We start from the raw sequence: 21,881 nt of genomic DNA on the forward strand, positions 1-21,881 counted from the left end.
AGGGAAGTTGTCAGGAGCCCAGCTGAGAATGTTAAGTCCATTTCAAATACTTGTATGTGTGCAATTTTGATTTTTCAGTCTCAAAGATTATAACAGTCCTAGAAGCTGAAGGTGTGGGATGGTTTATGGATGCGAGATAGTATTCAGTTTGAAAAACAGTGATGAGGATGATTTGGAATAGGGAGGGAAGAAAGTGAGAGAGATTTGCAAACTTTTGAAAGTGTTCAAAACTGTAAATTGAGCTGTAAAAAGAGCTGACAGCATCAAAAGAAGTAATTGAAAGAAATAGTAAAATATGGAACTCCTGGTTATAGAATATTGTGGATGCAGGATATATGTAATTACAACAGTGCTGGGCAAAATGATGGAAGAACAACCTTATAATCACTATATTAAAAAAAGAAGTAACTGTTGCCTCAGAAGGTCTCTGAGCACAAATTAACAAGGGCTGAGACTGTTACTGGAAAGTACCTTTGTATACATAGCCTTTCTTAAATTCTTCACTACACAGTTTGAACTAGTCTTGTACAAAATGTGGAGTTACCTGTATTTGCTCCTCATCAAGTATGATTGCTTTCCTGTTCAGTATTGAATTTCCTTGAAAGTATTGTCAAAAAGTGAAAGGTAGTAACTCAGTTTAATATAGCCATGTAACTGTTGCTGCACTAATGGAAGACTGCTATTAGATTTTCTCCCAGACTCTTTTGCTCTGTTTTTGCAGACTAAACAAGCCAAATTATCTTAGTCTTTCTTACGTAGTATGCTCCAGCCCTTTTAGCTGTCTTAGTAGTCCTTCATGACACTTCTATATATGTGCTGATACATCATATGGACCAAAGCTGGTCATGGTATTCTGGATATGGGCTCAAAATTGCTTAGTAGAGACTGGTTTTTTCCTCTTATCTACTCTGTGTGGTAACAGCTTGTCACAGGAAGGATGCATTGCTGCCTCTTATTCTGCCTATCCATTAGGATCCCCAGGTTCTTTTTGTTGAGTTGCCATCTAGATATTTGGCAGCTTCTTTTGATGGTAGGGGATTATAGTCAATATCAAGTGTAACACTCTGCACTTGTCTATGTCGAACTTAAGGAAATTGTGTTAAGCCAGTTATCTGGCTTTTTGAGATCCTTTTAAAGGGCACACTTGCCATTTAATATGTCAGTTGCCCTCAATCTCCACAGTCTTGCTAAAGGTGCAGTCTGTCCCATCATCTAAGCCATTGATGAAGGCAGTAAACCATACTGAGCTTTGCTGATTGCCATTCAGAAATGGCTGCCAGCTAGATGTTGAATTGTTAACTACTAACTATGCTCACAACATCTAGACAGTTTTTCTCTTGCTGTACAGTCCACCCATCTGCTTTTGAGAGTTTGCTGCTTCTCCCAACTTGATATTTTGGAAGTGCCTTACAATATTGGTGCTTGTGGGAGGGTGAAACTAAACCATTTCTTGCCAGATAGTCTTGGGGGTTCAAAAAGTGCTGTAACTGGAGATGTTTTCTCCTGCAGGATACAGAATGGGTGGACTCGGATTCTGTATCCACTTTTGTGACTGGTGGTACAATTGAATCTGCAAAGATTCTTTGTTGTGAAATGCTGCAATGAAAATTGCTCTTGAAGAACGGGAACTTCTGTTACTGAGCTGTGAAGTATTCCTTGCCAGTCTCTGGTTCTGGGTGGAGGCTGCTGTATAATCTGTGCAACTTGTGAGATACTATTTTCCTGAATTTTTTTAATCAGTTTTTCACTTTGAGAAAAATGCTGACAAATGCATTGTCCTCTGTGGGGTGTTTGCGGAATTGCAGGGACTTGAATTTTCAAAGTTATCGGCGTTTGCAGGAATGATTGTGGAATACCTTATGAAATCCTTCATAATTTGTTCTCAGGATAATCATACAAAGCTCTGAGTTTTGTATGACATGTAAGGCAGCAGTAATGTCAGATACACAGAGATCTGAAACAACGTAAAGAGTGTGGGTACAAAGAGCTCACCAGTGTTCCCCTGCTGTTTCAGTCTGTTTACTTCTGTAGGGGAAGAGGACCTTAGGCCTGCAAAGCTAGTGAGATACAAACTGCCTTGATCTCAGAGGGTTTTTATTTATGTTCTGAAACATTTTAAGTGTGAGTGTTAGCTGCTTGATCTAACATAGCTAGTTAATATTCATGTGGCAGTCTCTAATGCTTTGGCCCAGATAACACATTGTCCTGCTCTAGAGATTGTTAAATGAGTTGTTATAAAGTGAAACAGATACTGAAACGACTCTGTCCTGGTTGTTGCTAAAGGAAGAGATAAACTGTAGATCACATGTCTTGTTCGTGATTGCCAAATAAGGGAGTTAGGAGGCATTTTGTGATGTTAAGCTGAGCATTTCTGTCTCCTTTAATTTTTTTTGTTGTTTAGACAATGTTTTAAGTTTCCTGTTTCAGCTCTGGTTTTGCTTTGTTCAACCATTTTGGACTCCTCTTCTGGATGATGTGGCAGATGGAGGTGTGTGTTACATAGTTAAATCTGAAAATGTTGCTTGTGTGTAGCTTGTCTAAGCCTGGCTACATCATCTAAAGTAGCAACTTGCACTTGCTTTCATCAAATAGATTCCTTTGAATCATCAAGTCTGAGACGGCTTTTATTTTGAGAAGGGAGGGACTGACCCATGGAGTATCTTCATGGTGGCAACAGTGTTCTTTGCTAAGGTGATGTTTAGAGCAAATAAGGGGCTGGGCTGGGGCTCGACCTGGAAGATAAAATGGCACTGCTGAAGTTTCCACTGAAGGTATAAGTGAGGAGGAGGAACAAGAGAGAATCTAACTGATAACTTCAGTGGTGGTGAAACTCATGGCCAAAACTGGTGATAGCTTAGCCATCTTCTCATTCCAGTGTTCCCAAATATTCATGTATCTGTTTACTTTGGCAGCTACTGATGTAAAAAAAAACCCATTGAGATTAACTTTCCTCTTTTTAAACCAGATTTGCAGTGGTTTGCCTTTTGTCCTCAATTGCATGAAAATGTTATCTTTTGCAGCTAATACATACAGCTGTGATTTTACACATTAATAATTCAAAATAGTTTCCTGCAAATATAGCAAGTTAAGACAGCAAGTTAAGTTTTATATACGTACTGTAGAACTTCTGCAAACTGCAAGTGTTCTGATATGCTTGCTCTGGCAAACTTGTGTTCTTTAGGTAGCTTGCAGTGAGATGTTATACTTAGTAACTGGATATTTCAGTTAGTTTTATGATTATATGAAACATGGCAATAGGAGAGGCACTTGCCTCGCAACAGATGTGGACAGCAATGTACATAAGTTTTGTTGTTGTTTTTTTTAATCCCAGGTGCTTGTGAAAAATGCCTGAAAAGTAGTTGAGCAATGTTCTGTCAAGAAGCGTTTTTGCCAGCAATGAAAAGGATAGTTTTGCTGCTTGCTAACCTGTGCTCTGGAAGGAGAATTTCACATAATGTATTACCATGAGTAATACTATTTCCTAAGCTCGAAGTTTTACACCTGCAGCTCACAACAGAAAGGAGAAAATGAAATTTTTATTCTAACAGTAAAATTTAAAGGCTTCTGCTGTTGTACCATTCCCTTCTCTTGATTTTTTTTTTTTTTTTTATTCTCTTGCCTTCAATCTAAGATTGAACATCATTTTTTTTTAATGATACAGACTTAGTATTATAAGCCTTTTGATCTCATGAAACTACCCCTTTAGGTTCCCATGATTGCAATAATTTGAAATGAGTACTGAGATATTGTTTGAATATGTATTTTAAACTGGAATTGCAAAATCTAATATTGGCACACCTAATGTGTGTTTTGCTGATCTGGATGGATTTTTATTTCTCAAAAAAAAAAAAAAAAAAAAAAAAAAAGCAACCATTAATTCTTAATCTGGAGACCTAGTTGTATTCATAGATCAAAGTTATGAATGTTCCTTCAGATATTTGATTGATCTTGGATCTTACCATAATGGAATTAGGGTTATGATATGTGTGTTTACCACTCTACCTTTGTGTGCAGCCATAAAGTGACTAGTTAAAAGTAGTTTAGAAACTATTTGACTTCTGTATGCTTTGCATCAGGAGCTTGGTCAGGAGGATTACTGACTTTGCAGTATACTTTAGTGAAAATCCTGGCTAGCAGATTTCAAGGTGAATTAACTTTTTTTTTCACTATTAGAAAAGATAAAGGTGTTACTATCATTGTTAACCTACATCTTCTCCTGATGGTGGCCACACATATTCAAGTGACAGCCACTTTCTCTTAATGCCTGCAGGTAAGTGGGCACAGTAGATGTTGGTTAGACTTAGGTAGTGTCCAAACAAAAATTTTTTTTTTCTGTAATATGTTTTATAGATCAGATTTTGATTGCAGGAAGTTGCTGATCTCTCTTTTGTATTGTCTGAAATAAAGAAGGCCGAGAGGGAATGTTCTTGTTCTTAATTTCTGCAGTCAGGTTTATTTGCTTTTAAGTTTTTCATGTTCCTAGTTCTAAGGTTTCTATAGATGACATATCATAAGCTATTCAGCTTGCACTTCTAACATGCTAGCAGCCTGCCAGATTTCTCTAGAGGAATTGACAAAAGGTTTACCGATGTCGTAGTGAGGTATTTTGCTTTTAATCCTAAACAGATAAGCAGGACATACTGAGAGAAGCCGTGATTCACTTGTGCCAAGACTGAAAAGCAAATTTGTAAAAATGGAGTGACTTTCTCCTTCCACTACCCAAAATAAATTACACCTGAAGGTATTAGAGTTAAAACAAGAGTACAATTGGATTTTGATGCCTGGTTTGATGAGGTGACATGAAACTTTTGAACACTGATTTGTGACCACTGCTTATTGCTAGGAAATTTAGCCAGGCTGGACAGACAGGACATAATGTTGTAGTGGGATTGGGTAGATTTTCCAAACAATATTGGTCAGAGTCCTTTGGCACATTGTACAACATTGATCCTGAGTTAGAAAGGACCCTTCTGAAGATGCTGACATTTTTCTAGGCATTTCTTCTAGAGAAGTGGTAAGTTCTTATATAGAGGTGACGTGTAAATTCTTTAGCTTCTTGATTTTCAATCTGCTCTTTTAATCATATGACCAGCTGTATGTGAACTACAGTATAGTTTGTGGCTGGTAGTAGGACTATCTTGAAATGTATTTTCTGAACTTCATAATTAAACTTCTGAGTTGGAAAAACAGCTTGTCAACAGTTCAGAAGCTATTCGAAGTGTAAACTAGTCATTTGCAGAATGTTTTTTCCCAGGGTGTTGAAACCACACTAAATGTTGATTGATGGAGCTTCAAGAAAAGGATTGAACTTAGCCTAAAGGAGCTTGTTTTTGTTTTATGTGCTTCAAATTAAATAAAACTGGCAACTGTAAATAACTTTGTAGAGATAGTTTGGCCAAAGTCTTTCTGTCAGTGTAACAAACTCAAACATTAACCAGCGCAGTGAGAATCGCAACTGTTATGTAATATATTTCTTGTGCTGCAGTGGATTTTTGTTTTGTTAATCAGAAACATTATATTGTTTAGATGCATTATTTACCTCATTAGTAAACTTCATTGGCTCCCAAAAATTGAGGCTAATTAACACAGAGGGTATTTGTTTAGCCATTTGGTGGTTTAGACAAGAGCTTTCACTAACTTCACAACAGGAGTGATAAAATAAGAGTGGCCTAGCCTGGAAAACTGTAAGGACTGGGGCTCCTACAGGCTGCTGAACATGGCATAGGGCATGGCCCTACTCCTGTGCTTCACAGGAAATAAGGAAAGTGTAAAATAAGCTGTTCATAGTGTTGGTACTGCCAGAAAAGGTCAGTTGCTTTTCTCAATTTGTCTGGGAAGGGCAACAAAGCTGATGAACGGCCTGGAGATGGAACTGGGGTTGTTTAGTCTAGAGAAAAGGAGGCTGAGAGGAGACTTCACTCTCTACAACATAGGAAACACATTGGTTTGTTGAAAGTCATAGTAGCTAAAATTCCAATTTTTCTACCATCTCAAGAAGTAAAGATTTTGCTGAAGTGTTGTATTACTTTCCAGAGCAGATATAGAAGGGCTTCTATAAAAGCTGTGTTCTAAAGGAATCTTGCTTTTTGTTTTTCCCTTTATAGCAAAACCGGGTGGACGAGTGAAGTGTCAGTATATTTCTGCTGTGGATAAAGTGATCTTTGTGGATGATTATGCAGTAGGATGTAGGAAAGATCTGAATGGCATCTTACTGTTAGACACAGCTCTACAAACGCCAGTTTCAAAACAAGATGATGTGGTTCAGCTTGAATTGCCAGTTACAGAGGTAAGATGGGGGCAGGGAAAGCAATACTGAAACCAGACGTTTGACCCTGAGTTTCTAGTGTGATATTAACAGCATGCATTGGAACAAGGTTCTTAGTTATTAGGTGTCATAGGGCAATATATTTTTGAAGTTACCTGTATCTCAAACTAATAAGAGCTTGCCTAATTGAGAGCACATTTCAGATGAAAGAACTTTTTTGTGACCACAAATAGGGATTAATTTCTGAAACTTTGTCAGTGCTTATGTATGGAATTTTTCTGATTTAGGTTTTCAGGGAGAAAAAAACAACAATCACAATCAGCTCATGTGGTGTGGCTACACGTGGAGAATTAACAGCGGAATCTTAAGTTTTATACCTGCATCAATTGGCCTAATGATTTCCCCTCCCCCCCCACTTTCAAACCTGGTTTCCTTTCCTTTTACAATTCCTCCTGGTTTAAGACAATATAACTAAGCATTTAGTATCACTTCAAGTAAATCTAATGTATACATTTTTGCTTGGAATGTAGTGCTTAGGATTTTATTGCATTGATTTACCTTCAGTTAGTGTAACATTTCTTAGGTGATGCAGAATGTACACTCTTATTTTCAAATGTTGTTTAGTATGAGATAGCTAACAATTGCTTCTACTCTAAGGCACTTGGTAATGAGGAAAGTAGCTTTCACTGTTGTAGTAGTCATGAAGTAGTAGACCTGGGAAGTAAATCTGCACCACAGTTTCAATTACAAACAAAATTAATTCTTTTTTTGGGGAAAAGTATCTGCCAGTGGTAATGTTCAGAATAGTGCTTTCAGTCAAGCGAATCTAAACAGCAAAATCCATTCTGTTTGGAACAGTTTGTGGTTGTTTAAAAGACTGGCTGGCCCTTGCCATTGGGAAACATTTCCTTGTGTTTGTAATTTGAAAGATTTCATGTAACAAGAAAGCTGGACATTATTCAAGGATCACCTCTCCTGAGCCCAGGAGCAATGCATCCTGACAGAGAAAGGTGGGCAAGAATATCAGAAGGCCTGAATAGATGAACAGGGAGCTCCTGGACACTGCTAGCTGCAAAAAGAAAGCCTACAGGAGGTGTTAGCAGCCAGGGATCAGGTTAGGAAAGCTAAGGTTCAGATAGAATTAAATCTGGCTAGGGACATCATGGATAACAAGAAAATGTTTTTTTTTAAAGTATGTCAGTGACAAAAGGAGCAGGGAAAACATGGGCCCCTTCTGGAAAGAAATGGAGGACCTGGTCACACAGAATTGGGGGATGGTTGAGGTACTCAACTTTTTTTTGGCCTCAGTCTTCAATGATAAGGGCTGTAACCACACCATCCAAGTTGCAGAAGACGAGGACAGGGACTGGGAGAATGAAGATTTTCTCACTGTAAGAGTCCATGGGACCTGACAAGATACATCTGTGGGTCCTGAGGGGACTAGCAAATGATGCTGCAAAACCACTTTGCATCAAATGTGAAAAGTCATGGTGGTCTAGTGAAGTTCCCACTCATTAGAAAAGGGGAAACAACCTCCATTTTCCAAAAGGGAGCTAAGGAAAACCCAGGGAACTACAGGCCAGTCAGTCTCACCTCAAGTGCCTGGCAAGCTAATGGAGCAGAGCCTCTTGAAGACTCTGCTAGGGCACATGGAAAACAAGGAGGTGGTTGGTGTTAACCAACATGGCTTCACCAAGGGCAAATCCTGGCTGACAAATGTGGCTTTTTATGCTAGGGTCACTGCATTGGTGGATAAGGGAAGAGGGTTCAAACGAGGGCCACAAAAGATGATCAGAGGGCTGGAGCACCTCTCCCATGAGGATGGGCTGAGAGAGTTTGGTCTGTTCTGAAGAGAAGATTCCAGGGAGACGTTATTGCAACCTTTGAGTATTTGAAGGGGGCCTAGAGAAAAGCTGGAGAAGGACTATTTAGAAGGGCATGTGGTGATAGGATAAGGGGTAGTGATTTTAAGCTAGACCACAACAGATTTAGATTGGACATTTGAAGAAGCTCTTAGTGGTGAGGGTGGTGAGACGCTGGAGTAGGTTGCCCAGAGAAGTTGTGGCTACCTCGTCTCTGGAAGTGTTTTAAGATCATGCTGGATGAAATACTGAGCAGCCTGGTTTAGTGAGAGGTTTTTCTGCCCATGACAAGGCAGGTAGAATCAGCAGATCTTTAAGGTCCCTTCCAAATCAAGCCAGTTTTCAAATCTTAGCCCACCTAACAACAGATACAGAATTCTCTGTGCCTTGCACATAAAGCATACCTTTTAAGTTTTGCCTATCAACATGAAGTTAGCAGACACAGGGACACATTTGAAACAGATGGGGCTAGGAAAAAGGTCTATAAATGGATGTTTATAGTGTTCCTTTCTAGATGCATTATTTCTGACTTTTAAGAAGTTTTAGATTTTAAACTAGTTTGTATTTTTCTGCTTCATTTTTCAGCTTCATGATACTAGCATTGTAAGTCATTTTATCTCTTAGTTTTGTTGCAACATTGTTTTTCCAGTTTTCATCTACCTTTTTAAAGATAGAAAGCTACTCAGAAAATTGTCAAGACTTAGTTCTTCCTCTCACTATTTGTCCCTAAAGCTGAATGAATCCTTTGGAAGGGAAAGCACTGGTGGTAGATATCTTTATTTTCCTTGGCTTTAATTTATGTTCTAATTGTTTATATGACTGATTGATTTAACATTTGGTAATATTGCCCTTGAGGGAGATTGTAGTAGTAGTTACTGCCACTGCTGAAGTGAGATTTGGATCTAATTACTCAATTCTGGGTCTTTTATGAGAATTATGATGCTATGATAAAGTAGGATATGATGAATTGTGTTTCCTAGAGCAGGTGTAGTTCTTGTCTGTAGTTACTCAACGTGGACGCTAACCTTGTGCATCTGCATTTCAGGCTCAGCAGCTGTTATCTGCTTGCATAGAAAAAGTAGATATTTCTAGTACAGAGGGATATGACTTATTCATCACACAGCTGAAGGATGGTTTAAAAAATACCTCACATGAAACAGCAGCAAATCATAAAGTTGCAAAGGTAAGAATTTCTTTGTACTGTCTAACATGGATTCCCAAGTCCAATCTGCTTGGCTGCCATTACTGAAGCATACAAAATGCCTGACTTGGTGTGATGGATTTTTTTGAAGAGGATAGAATGTATTTTGTGTTCCTTAGTTCCTCTTTGTGAAATGTCACTTATTAAAAGAACAAACAGACTCGGTTTTGTGCTGATGAACCCAATTAATAAACCCAACCAAGCTTAAAATATGAAGTTACTGACTTTTCTTGCATGGTGGTGTCCGTGTTGCTGTTCTTGTATGATGTCTTGTAAAGTATAAACTAGTTGATATATCCACTTTTTCCTTCTTAATTTAGTGGGCAACAGTTACGTTCCACCTTCCTCATCATGTCTTGAAGTCTGTCGCCAGTGCCATTGTAAATGAACTCAAGAAGATAAATCAAAATATTGCTGCCTTACCTGTAGCATCCTCTGTGATGGATAGGTTATCTTACCTCTTGCCCAGTGCACGACCAGAACTTGGCGTGGGACCTGGTCGATCTGTGGACAGGTATACTGAGACAAAATAAGTGGTGAAGTTGACCTCTTAGTTACACTAGTATAAGCTTTTAGATTTCTTGTATTTATTTGCCAGAAGAATTAGTCCTATTCTGTACTTTGTTGCTCTTAGAACGTAATGGTACTTAACTGTTTAATGCACCATGTGCTGTACATGGGGAAACTTCGAGAAGCATTTATGGGTTCCACAAGACTGTTCTGTTTGGATTCTGATTTTAATGCCAGAGAAATTGAATTTGTATTGCTCTTGATCCCAGCAAATATCCTTGATTCAACAAGGATGAATGCCAGGTCCTGCACTTGGGTCACACCAACTCCATGCAGTGCTACAGGCTTGGAGTAGAGTGGCTGGTATGTTGTCCAGTAGAGAAAGACCTGGGGCTGTTGATGGACAGTCAGCTGAATAGAAAATAACTATGTGCTCAGATGGCCAAGAAAGCAAAGAATATCCTGGCCTGTATCAGGAATAGTGTGACAGACAGGACCAGGAAACTGATTGCCCCCCTGTACCCAGCACTGATGAGACCATACAGTTTTGGGCCCCTCAGTACAAGAAAGACATTGAGGTCCTGGAGTGGGTCCACAGAAGGGCAGTGAAACTGGTGAAGGCTCTGCATAACAGGTCTTAGGAGGAGCAGTCGAGGGAACTGGGGTTGTTTTGTCTAGAGAAAAAGAGGCTGAGGGGTTTGGGCTCCCCGGTTCAAGAGACAAAGTGATCTATTGAAGGGAGTGCAACGGAGAGCAAGAAGCATGACTGGGGGACTTGAACATCTCTCCTGTGAAGAAAGACTGAGAGAATTGGTGCTGTTTAGTCTTGAGATGGCTGAGAAGGGATCTTATTAATGTCTATAAATATCTGAGGAGTGGGTGTCAGGATGAAGATTCTCTTTTTGGTGGTGCTCAGTGATAGGACAAGGAACAATGGGTACAAGATGTAACAGGAGGTTCCACTTCAATGCAAGTAGGAAGTTCTTTACAGTGAGGGAGATGGATCACTGAAACAGGCTGCCCAGAGAGGCGGAGTTTTTTTCTCTGAAGACTTTCAAAACCCTCATGGATGTGTTTGTGTGTGGCCTGCCCTTGGTGATCCTGCTTTGGCAGGGGAGTTGGACTCAAGTTGTCTGGAGACCCCTTGCAGTCCCTAACATTCTGTGATTTTATTAGTATTGCTTTAAAGGCTGTTGTATTGCTTTTAGTGTTTTACTGAGGATGTACTTTAGGCACCCATGAGACAACTTTTAAACTTTTCTATAGTTGTTAATGGTAACTGTGTAAATTACAGATAAGTCAGTGGTAGTTCTAATGGTTACTAAAGTATTGAAAATATCTCATAAATAGTTTACTTTTTTATACTTATAAATGGCAATGTTGAGTAATGTAGAATTATTCATATTTTTAGGTCTTTGATGTATAGTGAAGCTAACAGACGGGAGACATTCACTTCATGGCCTCATGTGGGTTATAGGTGGGCACAGCCAGATCCCATGGCTCAAGCTGGGTTCTATCACCAGGTAAAAGGTTTAGTTGTTCTTCATATTTGTCTTCTAGGTGAAGAGTCTCTCTCTTTTTATTTTCTTTTTTTTTTTAATAATAGATTAGATTCTTTCAGTGATGTGAAAACCATAAAGAGAAAAATTTGTCATTCAGCTCTTTAAATTTGAGGGGTTTCTATGCCTTGAGGTTACTTCTATAATTTTTTTTGTACATGTCACAGAAAATACTGCTCAGACCTTCAACATGTAAAACACTTTAGTACTGAACTGAGTTAAACAACATTAAAGTTGGTTGTTACAAAGTGTCTCTCCTTGTTATGTTGCTGAGTCAATATCCTTACTTCAAGCTAAACAAGCACTATGTTGACATTGGAGTTAGAGAACTGTATTTTCATAGTGGGACTTCAACCATACCATAACAAACAAAGGTCCTAGATCACATTATTAAATTAAGTGTGGTAAATAAATACATCTTTAGTCTTTTATTCTACTACTTTGCATGTTTCCATTTGTCATTTTATATTATCTCTACCATTAACATATTTTATAATATGAATTTAGAGGACAAGGGCTAGGCAGCACATATCATTTAGCATCGGTATTGTCTGCCTCATTATGTTAACTGCAAACCCTGTGAAGTGCAGGGGCTAAAGTTTTTGGAGGATTTCTTAGGCTTTTTCAAGAGGAGAAATGTTGGAAAATACATGTGTTAGAACTGCATCTACATATTCCCAAACATAACTCAGTGACATGAAATGTGATTGTGAAATGTCTGAATTTTAAGAAAATGGAAATTTCCATTCTTTTTTGTCTGTTTCTTCAGCTAGTTACAACAGTTCTTTTCAGAGTAGTGTATAGAATGCTTTATATGCCAACAGATTCAATGCATAATAGGAGGTTCTAAGTTATAACCTTGTGAAATTTTTTTCAAAAGTAAAAAGCACCTTAGTGTATGTGGTTTTTATCCAGAGCCTTGCACACGTGTTAGTCTGAATCTCTCTTCTTAGTGTCAGATACTGACACTTCATAGTATATTTTTTGTGGCCATTCATATGTATGTGGTGCTTGGCTATGCCACTGGAAGGAGAGGAGTTGATCATCTACTAGAAATGTTTCATATTATGTAGCTGTATAAATTTCAAGAATTTCTTCTTATTTTAATAGCCTGCTTCATCAGGAGATGACAGAGCCATGTGCTTTACCTGTAGTGTGTGTTTAGTATGCTGGGAACCTACAGATGAACCATGGTGAGTTTAATGATGTTTGGAGTAGACTTAATTTTGTGCTGCAGAGGTTAGAACTCTTTGCAGGACAAATACTTTAGTGGTATTTCTGGTGAGTTTAGGGCCTGTGGCTGACAAGAATGAATTTCCATGATGATTCCATGGGAGAAATCACAAGATAATTCCCTGTACTATGTCATATCTCTGTATAATGCTAAACCCACAAAATTGTAGTTTGCTTTATTTCTTGATTCTGGATTGCTCTTTTACTTCAAATTGTTCCGTGGCAAAGATGTCAGCCAGCATTTCTTTGTAAGGATCTAATCTCAATCTTCTGTGTGCTTGTGACTAGGACACATCTTTTGTAAGTCCAGCAATGTCTGTGAAGTGTACAACTGCCTTTTATGTGAAATTGCAAGATCCTTTACTAGTTTCCTGAATCAGCTAAAACTCTTCATAATGACAGAAATGCAGTACCTTATGTTAATTTTAAACTGGTTCTTAATGTAATTTTTCTCTTGATTATTTGAACACATAAGATTAATGACTTGCTGAAAACTTCCCTGTGTGATGTTAACTTCATAGTCCTTGTCTCCTCCTTTCCTTTGTTAGTTTCAGACATTGTGTAGTAGTATTAATTGCTCTTTGCCATGTCTCTGCCATAGGCACATATTGAGATGAGAAGAGTTTTTCCATGCTTCTTGGTCAGTGTCATTCTGGTTATGATATTCAAGACTATTCTTTTTTTTTGAATGTAGATATATAGCCAGAGACAGAGCATTGCTTCATCTTACTATATTACTTAAAATAATACAGCATTGGAATTCTAACATGTTCTGTAGAATCTAACCTGCACTTTTATTTATGAGGATATGAAGAGCTACTGTCTATTAGAATTTTTCAATTATGTTAAGACCATTGTGTGTGGATTCCTCCATTTGAATATGAGTATCCATTAAGGGATCAAAGGCTTTAACACGGTCTGTTACTGCATGTTTGAAGTGCTGTTCAAACAGTTCAGTCATAGCTTCATTTAATTTCAAGGGCTGAGTTTGTATATGATGTGTATGATTTTTAAAGTAAGAAATCAATGTTTACTGTGTGTGTTTTTTATATGAAAAGGTCTGAACATGAGAGACATTCCCCAAACTGCCCGTTTGTCAAGGGTGAGCACACTCAGAATGTACCTCTTTCAGTCACGCTGGCAACAAGTCCAGCACAATTTCCCTGCACAGATGGCACTGACAGAATAGCCTGCTTTGGATCTGGAAGTTGCCCTCATTTTCTAGCTGCTGCAACAAAACGAGGAAAGATCTGCATATGGGATGTTTCAAAACTTATGAAGGTACACAATATGAAAATCCCCAAATTTCTATTAACTAAGTACTTGTTAGCATATCTCTTTTTAAATCAAAGCCCTGGTGTGGGTTTTTTTGTTGTTGTTTCTCAGGTCCACTTAAAATTTGAGATCAATGCATATGATCCAGCTATTGTGCAGCAACTTATGTTATCAGGAGAACAGAGCTCAGGGGTTGACTCAAGGAGACCAACACTAGCATGGCTAGAAGATTCATCTAGCTGCTCAGATATACCAAAATTAGAGGGAGACAGGTATGTGCTTTGTGAAACTAAGATTGATTTTTATTATTTTTTATGGAGATAATTTTTTAAAATTGCTGTGTGTCTGTACACAATTCAACACTTGAAAAAGAGTGCAATTTAAATTCCAGTCCTTAAAGCCAGTTCCATTTTATTCCTGCAGTTTAAGTTTTTATGCTCTACAAACAGAGCCAACCGAACCTCGTTGCTGCCATGTGCTGATGTTCCAGAGGCCGAGAAAAAAGAGAAAGGAATATAAGTTTGGGAACAGCTTTTCATTTAGTTATGATTATGCGTTTCTGATTTTGAAAGCAAAGGCTACTTTTGAGTTTCTGGAACGTGCTTTTCTTCGCTTTTTCACGATGCCTGATTAAGTCATACTGAAAATAATTACGTGGATGTGCTAGGAATTTCTTTCATTGTGTACTTTCAACACACGCATACAAACTCTGTAAACAATTGACAGTCTTGTCACAAGCTTGGAGGGTATGCCGGTGTTTAGAAAGTGTCATGTGAGAAAAATCGGTATTCTTTCATGTATGTTTCTTACAGTCTGTAACTGGAAACTTCTTATGTTGCCAAAACTCAAACTAAAGAGTGAACAATTGTTTGAAAACTCAGGACGAAAGGTGTTTAAGGAGTCCTGCTGGTTTTCTCAATTTTTGTTCTTAAACTACAGCATCATAGAAAGTAACAGTATTGCTAAATGCACAGGAACGAAAATTTTTGGTTTTAAGCTTGGTGTGTTTCCTACAGTACTGCAAGGCAAATACAAACTTAATCTTGTGAAGATAGTATGTAGAAATATGGGCAGCTTCAAAGTGGGAGGCCTAACAGCTGCTGAGGCCTGGATTTTTACTGTAACTTTAGATCTCTAAGCAGCTTGAGAGTTTAACCAGCTCTTAAAATTGGCTTGATTCTTTAAGGGTAGTACAATTAATACAATCATGCTGCTCAGAACTAAGTATCTTCACTTAACCTGTATGAAATTTAGTATTATTGTCCTTGTCTTGTGAGGTGAAGATTGATCAGGTTTGAGCTAAAAAAAGATCTATTTCTTGGCTATGAGGGGGAAAATTCCAGTTTGCTGAAATCTGAGGAACTGACTTGATACTTAGTAGTTATACCTGAAGCTACAAAAGCATTACTGTCGTTCTGGCATGTAAAGAGCCTGTAAGAAGGAAGTGTTTCTTATATTGGACAAGTCGTATGTGTAAAACCTTCATATATACTTAGAACTACTGAAGGGCCTATTTTAAAGAGGTATCTTGAACTGAATTTGCTTTTATGAAAGTAATTATTCATCTGGTAGCATTTTTAAAAGCATCATACTGTTCATACGCTCCTCCTGTATTAGACGCAATGTTGCCTTGGTAGAATTAAAGACCAGTCTTTGCAGCTCCACCTTTCAGAGACTATTTTGAGGAACTTTGAAGAAAGTGTCATTAGTTTTTAGAGGTTTCATTTGGTTGGATTTGGTTTTCTTGAAAAAAATTCTGAGAACTGGCTATCATTTTATTTCATGTCTGAAGTGTTGGGTATACAATAATAGAAAGAGGCAAACAGAAAGCTAGTGCACTGGTTTGATGATTGAGGAAATAAGTCTTTATATTGTTGTTGTCTGTGACCAGCTCATCAGTGGATGTACAGTGCTGACTAAAAGACATGTTAAGTTACAATACATACTATATTTTTACTTGTTTAAGTTAAAATTAAAACACAACTACAGTGTACATGGTGTCGTTCAAGCTTTTGTTTTTTTTTCTTTAGTGATGACCTACTGGAGGATTCAGACAGTGAAGAGCACTCCAGATCGGAATCTGTGACAGGTGGGTTATGTCTGATCCATGTAATAATTTAGAGGCCAGGAGGGAAATTGTTCTTCTTGGGCTTTTAAAAAAGCTATGTCAAAACCAATGGAATTATATTGACTCTGTTTCTGTTAGGAAAAAAGTGACCTTGAAAGCAGTGCCAATATTTAAGTCACTATTTTTGTGGTGGACAAATCACATGCAGGATAAAAACTGTACTTTATTGGTTAATAAGTTTCTTACTTGACAAGAGACATTGTTTATTTTGCTGTCAGTAAAACACACAAACCGAGTTAAAAGAATTTACTTAGAACTGACACATGTTACAACTGTAATGGAATTCAGGGGTTTACTGGAGAGAGTTGCTGTGTCTCGATTGACTCCACGTGAGTATGAGCTTTCATAGATTATTTCTCATGCTGAATAAAGAGTTCATATGGAAGTTGAACAGTGCTATGCTTGGTGTTCTTGTGTTACTCTCTTAGAGGCTGAATCAGAAATTTGGATGGGAGGGAGGACAACATTCTTATTTTCCATAATCCATTTTGCATCTCTTCAGCAAGGGGGGGGAAACACAGAACATGTGCATGCACTCAAGAAAATAGTCTGCCTAACCAAAAAATTGGTAGAAAGGTAATGCTATTTACTGTGACACTTGTTACAAAGGCTAATGTCATGTTCTCTTCCACTTTTATTGATAAAATTAGTCTTTGTGGAAGGAATGTTTCTTGGCCTCTTTTATGGTTTCTCGACTCAAATCTTGAACATATGGAACGTTTTAATGTACTGAAACTGTAGAGCAGTGACTTCTTGTTTAATTATGAAGTCCATAATACATTCAGTATGATTTAACATGTATTTTCTTAAACATTTTTTGTTTTAAAGGGCATACATCACAGAAAGAAACCATGGAAGTCAGCCTTGATATAACTGCTCTCAGCATTCTTCAGCAACCTGAAAAACTTCAGTGGGAGATTGTTGCAAATGTTCTGGAAGACACGGTTAAGGATCTAGAAGAACTTGGGGCAAATCCCTGTCTAGCCAACTGTAAGAGTGAAAAGATGAAGGAAAAACATCTAGAACAACACAACATTCCCTTTCCTTGTTTATTAGCTGGAGGTCTGTTAACGTACAAATCGCCTGCTACCTCTCCTGTTAGCAGTAACTCTCAGAGATCACTGGATGGCTTAAGTAGGACTCGAGATGAGAGTGTCTCGGAACAGGGATCAACTGACAATGAATCCTGCACTAATTCAGAACTGAATTCCCCTCTGGTAAGGAGGACTTTACCTGTATTGCTGCTATACAGCATTAAGGAGTCTGATGAAAAAGCAGGAAAACTCTTTTCACAGATGAACAATATTATGAGTAAAAGTATACATGATGATGGTTTCACAGTTCCACAGATCATTGAAATGGAGCTGGACAGTCAGGAACAGTTACTGTTGCAGGATCCCCCTGTGACTTACATTCAGCAGTTTGCAGATGCTGCAGCCAACCTAACTTCTCCGGACTCGGACAAGTGGAGCTCAATGATTCCCAAGCCTGGGACTTTGGTTCAGTGCCTGCGTCTGCCAAAGTTTGCAGAGGAGGAGAACCTGTGTGTAGATTCAATCACTCCTTGTGCAGATGGAGTTCATTTGTTAGTAGGACTGCGAACTTGTCCTGTTGAATCCCTGAGTGCAATAAATCAAGTAGAGGCCTTGAATAATTTAAATAAATTGAACTCGGCACTATGTGATAGAAGGAAGGGGGAACTAGAATCGAGTCTTGCTGTAGTGAATGGCACGAGTATTGATGTAATCCAACATGAGTCACCAGCAGATGTACCAACTCCTTTAATAATTCAACCTGAACAGAGAAGTGTTAGTGGTGGATACCTAGTACTTTATAAAATGAATTATGCCACCAGAATAGTTACTCTAGAGGAGGAACCAGTAAGAATCCAGCATATCAAAGACCCACAAGACACAATTACCTCAATGATTTTGCTCCCACCAGATATATTGGATAATCGAGAGGATGACTGTGAGGAGCCTGTAGAGGAAATACAGTTAAGTTCTAAAAATGGCAGTGGGAGAGAAAGAAGATCTGAGATCTCTACCCTTGGGCACCTGGTAATAACTACTCAGGGAGGATATGTAAAAATACTAGATCTTTCGAACTTTGAAATTCTGGCCAAGGTGGAGCCACCTAAAAAAGAAGGCACTGAAGAACCAGATATGTTTGTTTCTGTGATATACTGTTCGGGCACAGACAGATTATGTGCATGCACCAAAGGTAAGACTTCTAATTCTGGTTTGTTTGTTGTTTTGGGTTTTTGTAATGCTTTATTTGGCCGTATTTGAATTATATTATAGAATGTTATTCTCTCTGTTTCAAAATAGTTCCACTGAACTTACATACACTTTAATTCAGTTCTAGGGAGCGTGGACTCTATTTAATTCCTTATCTTAAATGTCGGTTTTCATTTCCAAAATTGTAATAACTCTTGGGTATGTCCAGTGCATTAGTAAATTTGTTCTTGTAGAGGCACAGATTTTCTTGAATCCAAACTGATTTTTGTATGTAGTTATTTCTGTTAGAGATCCAAGTAGGGGCAAGTAGGAGGGAAGCGTAAGTCAAGACCAGGCAGCTGTTCCTTTGTAGAAGTTCTACCACACACCTCTCTGCTTCATGTGTCACATTGGGACAGTAGAAGCAGCTCTGGCTGTTGTTTGACTTGAACTGCTCCGTGCATCAATGTCTCATTTAGTTCTCCTGCATGTGAATGAAGCTGTGGTGAAAACACTTAGCCTTCCAAAGGGACTAAGGTCTTGGGTAGGTTCATGTATTTCAAATGAGTTCCTACCAATATCATGTGTAACTTTACTGGGAGAATTTAAATCAGCACATTTCCTTCGTACTTGGTGGTTTTGTGTTGATTACACAGTTCTCATATAAGCAGATTGTAAAATCAGATCAGATTTGCATGATATTTTCAACAGATAAAGTCAAACTTACTGTCAAAATACCATGTCTGTTAAGGGCTGTTAGTTTGTCACTTACCTACCAAGTGTATTAGCTGTGGAGATTTCAGGTTTTTATAGGTTTTCTTTTTTTAGTGTAGATGTAAGCACTACATGCTAGCAACTAACCCTGATGCTTGCAGATTTCTAGTGGAAACCTTCATATTTACTGAATTGTTCTCATTTGGTAACTGATTTTGAAGAAATGTCTTATTAAACTGTTTTAGTGTTATTTAATAATGAACACTTTCCCAGTTAAATTTGAACTCTGAAAGTTTATTGCCTTTGAAAACTATTAGTATATCATAGCTGTGTCATAAGGGTTTTTTACCTGTACTTGGCTGATAAAACCACAATCTCATTTAAAAACACCCAAACCTCACTAAAGTGTTTTTCTACAGGATTGTACTACTATTTATTTCTTCTGTACATCAAACCTATTCTGTCTTCCTTGTGGTTTAAGATTAATTATAAAAGTTGGAAGGATTTACGGATACTGTGCGTGATACTTTGCTATCCAGTTAGTGTTATACGGTAGTTGTTACTGCTGCATTTGGTATTGTCTAAACCTGTTTGGGGACTTCGAGTGCAAGATAAAATAATTTTCAGGCATCTGGCAGAAGTCTTGTGATCACTGGGGCTTGTTCTTGTGGGGACCTTTGACTTCCCTGATGTCTTCCAGAAATAAAATGTGAATGCCTGAGGTTCCTAGAATGTGTGGAGGATAGCTTCCTGACACAGCTGGTGATGGAGCCAGCTAGGGACCAGTGCCTTGCTGGACCTGCTCTTTGTGAATAGAAAAGAACTTGTGGGTGATGTATTGGTTGGGGGCCATCTTGGGCACAGTGATCATGAAATTATGGAGATCTCAGTTGTTGAATTGCAGGGGGGCAGGGAGGGGAGGGCAGCAGAACTGCTTCCTGGGACTTCTAGTGAACAGACTTTGGCCTCTTTTAGAGGACAGAGTGGTGAGAGAGGCTGGTGGACAGAGTCCCTTGGGAGGCAGTCCTGAAGGACTAAGGAGTCCAGGAAGACTGCACAGCTCAACAGGGAAATCTTAAAGGTGCAGGAACAGGCCATCCTCATATGCTGAAAGATGAGTAAGTGGGGAAAAAGGCTTGCCTGGCTGAATAGCAAGGTTTGGTTGCTGCTTAGGGAGAAAAGGAGAGGCTATGGTTGTTGGAAGAAGGGGCAGGCCGCTCAGGACGACTGCATGATTACCAAGAGACTGTGCAGGGAGAAATTAGAAGAGCCAAAGCCTTTAATTTGGCTTCAGCTATAAAGCTTCACCTGGAAGATAGGGATGGAGAGCAAAATGATGAAGCTCCCATAATCCAAGAGGAGATGATTAGTGACCTGCTGCCCCACTTAACACATGTGTAAGTCTATGGAGCTAGATGGCATACATCCAAAGATATTCAGGGAGGTGGTGGAAGCGCTCACCAAGCCACTCTCCATCATTTATCAGCAGTCCTAGCTAAGTGACTGGAGATTGGCAAAAGTGATGCCCATTTACAAGAAGGGCCAAAAGGAGGACCTGGAGAACTACAGACATGTTAGTCTGACTTTAGTGCTGGGGAAAGTCATGGGGCAGGTCATCTTGAATGTCATTATGCAGCATGTGCAGGGCAACCAGATGATCAGGCCCAGTCAGCATGGGTTCGTGAAGGGCAGGTCCTGCTTGATGGGCCTGATCTCCTTCTATGATAAGGTGACCTGCTTAGTGGATGAGGGAAGGGCTATGGATGATGTTTATCTAGACTTCAGTAAAGCTTTTGACACTGTTTTCCACAGCATCCTCCTAGTGAAACCAGCTGCTTGTGGCTTGGATGGCTGGATGCTTTGCTGGGTTAAAAACTGGCTGGATGGTTGGGCCCAAAGAGTGGTGGGAATGGAGTTAAATCCAGTTTGTGGCTGGTCACTAGTGCTGTTCTTGAGGGCTCAGTACTGTGGCCAGTTCTCTTCGATATATTTTTCAGTGATCTGGATGAGGGAATTGAACACACCCTTAGTAAGTTTGTGTATGACCCTGCACTGGGTGGGAGCGTCGGTCTGCTCAAAGGTAGGAGGGCTCTGCAAAGAAATCTGGACTGGCTGGATTGATGGGCTGAGGTAATTCATATGAAGTTCTAACAAAGCCAAGTGCTGGGTCCTGCACTCAAGGCACAACAACTTCATACAATGCTACAGGCTTGGGGCAAAGTAGCTGGAAAGCTTCCCAGCAGAGAAGGACCTGGGGTGCTGGTTGATAGCTGGCTGAACGTGAGCCGCCAGTGTGTGCAGGTGACCAAGAAAGCCAACAGCATCCTTACCGCGATTGAGAGATGGAGACAAAGCTTGTTGCAAGCAAAGTGTCTACTCTATCATACAGTCTTTTCTTTATATAGGCTAACATAATCAAAAGCAACTTGTGATTGGTAATTAGATGTGTCCGTGCGACAGTTACAGACTCATGATTGGCTGCTGAGAAAATGCCAGGGAACACACATCCCTGGGCAAGGCCCAGACAGGTGTTAGACAAAAGACAAACAATCGCACATCTTTTATCTAAGTTCAGAGAGAAGACAAAAGACTCTCTTGCAATGTTTACCAGCTCTTATTCTCAGGTCGTTGTGTGGCTTCCCTGAGTCACAGTGGTCGTTGGTAATCAGCTAAAGGCTTTTTTCTCTCTACATAGTTGCAGGTTTTCCCAAGGTCTGTGGCCCACAAGAGCTAAAACATTTCCTTCTATCAGCTGAGCATTGCTTGAGGTTCTACTCCCTAAATTCAGTGCGTCATTTCCCCCTTTCTCTTGCACAACAAGAACCTTGTTAAGAGAATGATCAAGAAAGCATTACCTTGTATATTGCAATGATTACAACAAAAGTAACAAAAAGAGTAAAGCAACAAAAGCATAA

The 21,881-nt window shown here is 39.0% G+C and overlaps 1 protein-coding gene across 6 annotated transcripts in view; it reads left to right on the plus strand.

Moving 5' to 3' along the window:
• BIRC6 (baculoviral IAP repeat containing 6) overlaps window positions 1–21,881 on the plus strand; it is a 177,499-nt gene that overhangs the window by 7,536 nt on the left and 148,082 nt on the right. For all 6 annotated transcript variants that reach the window (XM_068156495.1, XM_068156529.1, XM_068156539.1 and 3 more), the window contains exons 2-10: window positions 6,105–6,286; window positions 9,173–9,310; window positions 9,649–9,842; window positions 11,250–11,361; window positions 12,508–12,590; window positions 13,689–13,911; window positions 14,017–14,177; window positions 15,936–15,994; window positions 16,862–18,256. In XM_068156495.1, the coding sequence (XP_068012596.1) occupies window positions 6,105–6,286; window positions 9,173–9,310; window positions 9,649–9,842; window positions 11,250–11,361; window positions 12,508–12,590; window positions 13,689–13,911; window positions 14,017–14,177; window positions 15,936–15,994; window positions 16,862–18,256 (2,547 nt within the window). The remainder of the gene's footprint in view (window positions 1–6,104; window positions 6,287–9,172; window positions 9,311–9,648; window positions 9,843–11,249; window positions 11,362–12,507; window positions 12,591–13,688; window positions 13,912–14,016; window positions 14,178–15,935; window positions 15,995–16,861; window positions 18,257–21,881) is intronic.

The sequence above is a fragment of the Melanerpes formicivorus genome, unplaced genomic scaffold (assembly GCF_026170545.1).
Source record: "Melanerpes formicivorus ecotype bairdi unplaced genomic scaffold, bMelFor1.0.p_v2 SCAF_2, whole genome shotgun sequence".
Lineage (NCBI taxonomy): Eukaryota > Metazoa > Chordata > Aves > Piciformes > Picidae > Melanerpes > Melanerpes formicivorus.